Source organism: Abramis brama, assembly GCF_963993115.1.
Source record: "Abramis brama genome assembly, chromosome: 17".
NCBI classification, from domain to species: domain Eukaryota; kingdom Metazoa; phylum Chordata; class Actinopteri; order Cypriniformes; family Leuciscidae; genus Abramis; species Abramis brama.
In genome coordinates, this window is record NC_139979.1 from 34,724,673 (window position 1) to 34,732,322 (window position 7,650).

Genomic DNA, 7,650 nt, shown 5'->3' on the forward strand with positions numbered 1-7,650 from the left:
TGTTCATCTACAGCTGATGCAAATGAGTTTGAGCTAATAGAACCAGAGCATGATTCAGAGATTCGACCAGAAGTGAATGTCTACGCAACTAAAGCCAGCGTCGAACCCCTCAGACCACATCGGTTCGAACGATTCTCAACGTGGAAACATCTCATACGAGGTATGGCAAAACTCATTACTCTAGCTAGAAACAAGTCCAAAGCCTCAGATCAAAACTCAACAAATCCCCAAACTCAAGCTAAGCTTACAGTCATCTCAAGCGTCCAACAATGTGCATTCAAAGAGGACATCAAGAAACTGCATAACGGGGAACGAATCCCAAAAACAAGTCCCTTGTGGACTCTAAACCCCTTCATAGACGCAGATGGGCTGTTAAGGTTGGGGGGTCGGACGTCTCTAGCCAACCTTCCATATGACGAAAAGCACCCGCTGGTACTCCCTAAAAAACATCATGTGTCAACCCTGCTTGTGAGACATTATCACCAAGGCGTCGCTCACCAAGGTCGTCACCTCACTGAGGGAGCATTACGATCCGCTGGTGTTTGGATAATCGGAGGCAGGAAACTAGTCTCAAGTGTAATCTATCAGTGTGTCACTTGTCGCAGGCTTAGAGGAAAACCTGTTGAACAAAAAATGGCCAACCTCCCAGAAGATCGACTCACCATGGAGCCCCCATTCACTAGGATCGGCTTAGATGTTTTTGGGCCCTGGAGTGTAGTCACTCGCAAGACTAGGGGTGGGGCCGCAGAAAGCAAACGCTGGGCAGTTTTATTTAGTTGCTTAGGGACTCGTGCAGTTCACATAGAAGTAATTGAATCTATGTCCACCTCATGCTTTATTAATGCACTGAGAAGGTTTTTCGCAGTTAGAGGACCTTCCAAAGTTCTTAGATCCGATCGCGGCACCAACTTTATTGGAGCCTGTAAGGAGCTAAAAATCAGTACCGATCATCCGGAGATCCAAGACTACCTCAGCAACGAAGGCTGCACATGGACATTCAACACGCCTCACTCATCACATATGGGCGGCTCATGGGAAAGAATGATTGGCATAACTCGCCGCATTCTAGACGCCATGTTACTGCAGTCAGGTCCAACTCGCCTTACCCATGAGGTCCTCACAACACTAATGGCAGAAGTCATGGCAATCATTAATGCTCGTCCACTGGTTCCTATAAGTACTGATTCAGATTCACCAACTATTTTGACTCCTTCTATGCTTCTAACTCCAAAGGCAGGAGCTGCTCCTGCTCCTGAAGGGTCATTTGACATAAAAGACATGTACAAAAAACAATGGCAACATGTTCAAGGTCTTGCAGACACCTTTTGGAAGCGCTGGAGACAAGAATATCTGTCAGTACTTCAGCCAAGGAGGAAATGGACTCATGACAAAGATAACATTCAAGTGGGGGACGTAGTCTTGTTGAAAGACGATCTAAGTAAACGTAATGAATGGCCCATAGGACTCATTACTAAATGCATCCCTAGTGAGGACAAGAGGATCAGAAAAGTGGAAGTCAAAGTTGTTAAGCAAGGGACTTCTCGTGTTTACTTGCGCCCAGTGACTCAACTTATTCTCCTGCTCCCCCAAAGTAGTGATACAAAGACTGATAAGGGTTAAATAGGCCTAGTGGTATAAAAGCATTTATACCAGACGGGGAGTGTAATGGTTCAGTAGTTTAATTTGTTTGTCTTCCCTTAAGCGCCCTCTTGTGGCGAGGATCGTGTTTGGAAACTTCCGTTTTACTTGCGTGAGTTGAGTTCATTGTAAAGTGTCATGGCTGAAGAGCGGCTCGCATGGTGAAGTCGTGGCCCGCATAAGGCTGTAAGTTACTATTATTTGTCATGTTAATATGATGATTAGTAGGTTTAACATGTTTGACAGTCGATTCATTAATCTAAATATGCAAATGTGCTATAAACGAAACGTAAAGTGCTTGTGTAATCCGTGATGAAAAGTGATTGTGCAATACATTGGCAGTAGTTAGCGCCGTATGCTAGCGATCTTTTGTTATGTTAATTAGGTTAATTTGGATTCCGTGATTTCAAGCAATTATCTAAAACAAAGAATATAATTATCAAATGCACATGAAAATATAACTTGTAATGCTCAATATGTTGATTTAATGTTTCAATTAAGTGCTTTATTTAGGCAGTAAATACTGTTCAGTCAGATATGCACTTTCAATAATATGTACAATTCTAATTGCTGTATTTTCTTTGTGTTTACAGTTTTACAATGTTAAAGATTAACGAGAAAAGATTCATGAGATTAAAAGCCATGAACCAACATCTCGCCTGTTCACTGTCTGTCTAGCTGGATAGAAAGTGATACGTCTAGTGAGGACAGAACAATGCGCTTGTAAACGGACTGTAAAATTCTCCCGTTTACAACTATTGTTTCCTGCTTCTTCTGTTCATTGTTTACCTGGTGCGTCTCTGATGACAGATGAGATGTCTTCTTGAGCGAGAATCGATATTTTCTCTGCTTTGTCTAGTCTTTGCAGGAGCTGCATCTCTGCAAACACAGTTTAATTTACTTATTGTAGCTGTTCTGGCCTTCCTCTCCGCCCCAAGATCACACTGGATCACAAAGTCTGCCAGCAGGAAGCAGGAAGGAGGAGACAGGAAGTAAAGAGAGCAGACAGCTCAGAGAAATCAAGGCAGCAGGAAGACTGCAGTTATCCATGCGCTGGCATCTGTTCCAATCCTCTTTTGTTAGCCCTTTTTAGGGCATTCCCTGTAAGTAAGACATTTATGTCAGCATTAATCTTTACAAATGTTGAACCCTTTTATGTTAATATGATTTTATTTTATACATTTGAACAATGTGGACTACATTCATGCCAGTTCATTCAGCTAACACCTTTGGCTTAGCTTACATTTACTTAAATGTGTTATATCTAGTTTATACTCGTTTTAATTATATTTTGGAGCAATGTGAAAGTCTTTGTACTTGACAGTTTCAATGTTTATTCAGTTTTTCGACCACTTACCTGGAATTCATACATTTTTGTGTAACTGTATTTGGAACATTTATGTTATCTTTTACTCATACATGTGTAAATCTGTATTTCAGTTTCACACCATTCTATAAAGGCTCTAAACGACAACCGGGTGTCCTGGCGTCTTGTATGGAGGTGTTTAACTTGTTGGATAGCAGAGTGATGGTTCTGCAAGGCCATTATAGTAGCAGAGCGGGCGCGGGTTGGCTCAAATTGATATAATTTCCGACTACGCCACCTGAGGAATTTCACCCCAAGAATTTAACACAACCTCTAAACACAGGCACACACAGGTTCTAATCACTGTTGGAATCAGAGACATAGTTAATGAAAAAGATTTTATTAATTATTAAAAGACAATGATTATAAAAGGCGTTGACCAGCAATCACTCTCATCTATTTGCTTAATTCTATCGTTGGCAGCAGAGGAACCTGGGCTTACCCGCAGAGGCAGTCTCAAGATATCACCCTTATGAAAATTACTCTATTCACAGTGCATACACACTAATACACACTCAACGACTCATGTCAGAGAAGACCACGACACACAGTGAGGACGTCACCACCTAAATGGTCACTCGTCTGCCCCCGGGTACCCAGGCCCTGCCTACAAACAAAAGAAAAAAAGACTCAAAGCATATCACAGAGAACAGAATTCACAGAAAACAGTGCACTGGAACAGTTCGCTCGAGACGGTTCACTCGAAACACTCGGGTCAGTTCACTCGAGTCAGTTCACTCGAGTCGGTTCACTCGAGTCAGTTCACTCGAGTCAGTTCACTCGAGACGGTTCCCTCGAGACGGTTCACTCAAAACAGAACACTCAAGACAGTTCACTCGAAACAAAACACTCAAGACAGTTCACTCGAAACAAAACACTCGGGTCAGTTCACTTGAAAGAGTTCACTTAAAACAGAATTCAAAACAGAACAGCAGCCGATGAGGAGCAGAGCAAACAGCACTTTATGATGAAGCAACGGGACAGATAATTCTCATGCAGGACGCTGCTATTGTCCTTATCGCGTGCCTAAAAACAAAACAAAAAGGTGTTACACTGCAATTCCTTTTCCCTTGGCTTCACGCTCGAGCAGTATACTCACAACAAAACGTGCTGTCCCGGGATTACTATCCCCGAACTATGCGGTGGATGGAGCCAGATGTCTCCGACAAAACTCGTTGGCAGAAAGCGCAGATAGATCTTACACTAAGTTAAGCATACAGATTAGTCAGATTACCCGCTCAGCCAAAGCAAAACTTCATTTACAAAACACCTTCGCATACAAATGCTTCCCTTACCTGTCTCAAATGTCCATACTGAACTCTCCAGAAAGCACACAGACTGGCAAACAGCACCGACAGTGAATAAGCAACTTCAGCGATCTTTTACGAGCAACACCTGACACTGCACTCCAGCAAAAAGCGGAAGGGCGCCTGGGTGACGTCACGGCCCCGGATAGTGACGCACACTAAGGAACCGGTAACCCATGCTCTTATACGCACCGGATGCCAGGCCATTGGCTAAACCATGACAAGTAGGAGGGGTCATAACACTTCCTGCTACATTATGTTGACCAATTTGTGAGTGATCAGCTTCACTCCAGAAAATATAAAATGTATAAACAGTGAACCACCAGCACAGAGTTTGGACAGGTTATGCAGCAGTGGACAAACCTAGGTCAGTTGATTTCCTCCGTCCATAATGCAAAAGGGCATCAGTCAACAAGTCAAGGCGGTGAGATGGAGTCTTCTCCTTAGTGACTCTGGCAAATCTTCGGAGAAAAGACCACAGCCTTTCCATTCCTTCCCCGTCTGTGAGCCCAAACCCATGGAGCTGCCTAGTGCTGTACTTGATCTGTGATTAAAGCAAAGTGGTGGAATATCCCAGACACTGACACTGAGCATGATCTACTTCAGTGTAAACTGCTTATAGTGATCACGGTTACAGTGATCAGCCACTTATGTGGATAAAAAAGCTTGGGACAGAATCATTCCTATAGAAATGCTGTGTAAATAACTTGTTTATAGTAATCAAGTAGTCCGCTTACCGCGTTCATATTGTGTGTTTGGTGTGTGTGTGTGTACATACACTTGCTGTGCGCAGTTGCGCGCCATGTGATGTTTTCCTCTACTCTGTGGTCTGTGGTTATTTTGCCCTCCTTTTTTGGGACTTTTATGGTGCATAATTATGGTCCTGGCTCTCTCACAGCAGCGGTAGGCCTACTGTATGTTACGCGAGTGGAGTGTAACGCTTTCACCTCGACCTTTCAGACAGGACTTGGAGCAGGAGAGGGCCTAGGCCCAGCTTATATTATATTATCTTGTATAATTATACAATTTAGATAGTAATCATAAAACATAAAGAAAATAAACTTGGTTATAACAATCATCCGCTTATAGTGATTTGGCCCAGACAGATGTGAGATAAGCGGTTTCCACTGTATTGTCCTAAACAGTGCATCTCTGAAACAAGTTTAGACAAACACCAGGTGGGAAAAATGCCAGATTAAAGACTACTTTTAGGCACATCTACTTCATTTCAGCTGTGCAGTTGATAGACAGGAAAATGGAGCCCAAACAGGGGCTAAATGATGTGTGACACAGGTCCTGATGTCTCTATAAAGTCAATGAATTACCTGGCAGGGCATTTTGTGTCCATAAACGTGAAATGCTGGTACGGCCAAGGAGATGTTGTGTGGTATGCCCTCCCCTGATTTCTGATTGAACACAGTATGGCATAATTTTGAGTGAATGTGTCAAGGTTTTTTCTCAAAACAACAATTCAGTTTTACACACACACACACACACACACACACACACACACACACACACACACACACACACAAAAGTACTTGCATGCAAATGTTAGGCAACAACACAGGCAATGTCATAGACTACTCGCAGGCGTATGTTCCTGTCCTCACATCTTCAAAGTAGCTCATCAATGACATACAGGGGATAGGCTAATCTATTTCAACACAAATGTGAATGATGACACTTTATACTGAGGAAAAGTAAAAAATAATTATACAAACAATCTCCAGCATAGTGAAGATTATAGAATGGTGGTAAAGATAACATTTTGTAATGTTTAGGAATCTCCCATATACATTCCATGAGGTTCATATTTGATGACTGTATTTTTTATTTTTATTTTTTTTAATATGGCTTATTTCATGAATAGGTAGAATCAAACAGGGAATTATCATTCTGGAACACTGGGTCAATAGTCAGAGATGTCACTACTGGCATAGACTTGCCGTTTTGCCGTTCTCCTAAACATTAGGGGCATTTCATGACGACAAGAGGCTCCAAACACTCCTGTAACATCAAGTTTCTTTGCTTGTTTTTGTGACCTCAGCACGTTGCCAGCCTTAAAGTTACTGCAGTCCTAAAGATTTAAGGAAAACATAGAATAATGGGAGGAATAATGATTTTTTTTCACAAGTTGAATTAATATTTCAAGGACTTGAAATTCTGCAACTATTACTAACCTCGTGAGGCTTTGAGCTGTCAAGATGTGATAGCAGGAATTCCTCCACATCCTTTTCATCAACAAACATGTGGGTTCATGTAAAGGCTCAACCGCACTTGTACCAGAGCTTTGCTTCCTCACAAGGCCAAAGTTGGCATCCAATGTCACAATCATCAAGGTCAAGGTCACTATTACTATTTTATTATAATACTTTATACAAAAATTAACTAAGTTTTCAGATATCAATTCAATGCCATTAGGTCATGGAAAATGCAATCAGGTTAATCAAACAAGAACCACGCTGGAACTAGAACCAACCTTTGGACACGCTGGGCATATGGTCCCATCATTTAATTGTGGGCAAATTTCTACCAAACTTCTTTGTGGGAAGTGGTGATGCCTAAAATGGGATGTGGATTCTCCCACCAGGGCTCTGTAGAGTGTGTTAACCTCGGGTATAAGCAGCAGTCAGGGAAAACATTACTGTTTCCTATACTTACATCTGATGATGGTGTAAATAAAATAAAACCATAACCAAGTACTACTATAGAGACTACCATATCATCATAGACTAAATCACTTGAGTGTGTCACCTATAACTTAATGTTTGTTATTATTGGAATAAGCAAACAACTTTTATCCAAAATTGTAACACAAATTTGATTAATTCCTTATAGGAAATCGTTACTCCACATGTACCGGTAATAGGATTGAATTCATTAACCTGTCAAGAAAATTATATACATTAAGATTTTGTATCATGTAAAATGACAAACCTGTGCTGACAATGACCTTCATGTCCTTCGTGTACACAGCATGGGTGCCATGGCCTTCAGGTAAATATAGGAATAACCCCAGGGAGGACGGCTCATAGTAGACATTCTGTACGAAAACAACAAACTCTTGACACTAACAGCTGATACTACATAGTGCTAAAACAATTTGAAGTATCTAATGAATCTGTTGAAATTACTGTGAGTTTGCTGTCTGTATGTACGACTGCATGCTATTGTTCTTACATTCCACTTATCAGAAAGATGCAGTGAATTTCTGTGAGTCCTCTTCAGACCAACCTCACAAAACACTGCAGTGGTGCTGCACTCAATGCACTTATAATCAGCATGTTCTCGGCAGACAACACACTGGGTAGTGATTGGTGCTGAACATTTAAACGA

The 7,650-nt window shown here is 41.6% G+C and overlaps 1 protein-coding gene across 1 annotated transcript; it reads left to right on the forward strand.

The window, feature by feature from the left end:
• The first annotated feature begins 402 nt into the window (after positions 1-402).
• On the forward strand, positions 403-2,277 carry LOC311067216 (uncharacterized protein). The gene is made up of 2 exons (XM_084088940.1): positions 403-1,824; positions 2,232-2,277. The coding sequence occupies exon 1, from the start codon at positions 634-636 to the stop codon at positions 1,618-1,620; it is 987 nt and encodes a 328-aa protein (XP_083945066.1). The 5' UTR covers positions 403-633; the 3' UTR covers positions 1,621-1,824; positions 2,232-2,277.
• The last annotated feature ends 5,373 nt before the right edge of the window (positions 2,278-7,650 follow it).

Coding starts and splice junctions, on each gene's coding strand:
- LOC311067216 (XM_084088940.1), top strand. CDS start 634: ATGGCCAACCTCCCAGAAGATCGACTCACCATGGAGCCCCCATTCACT.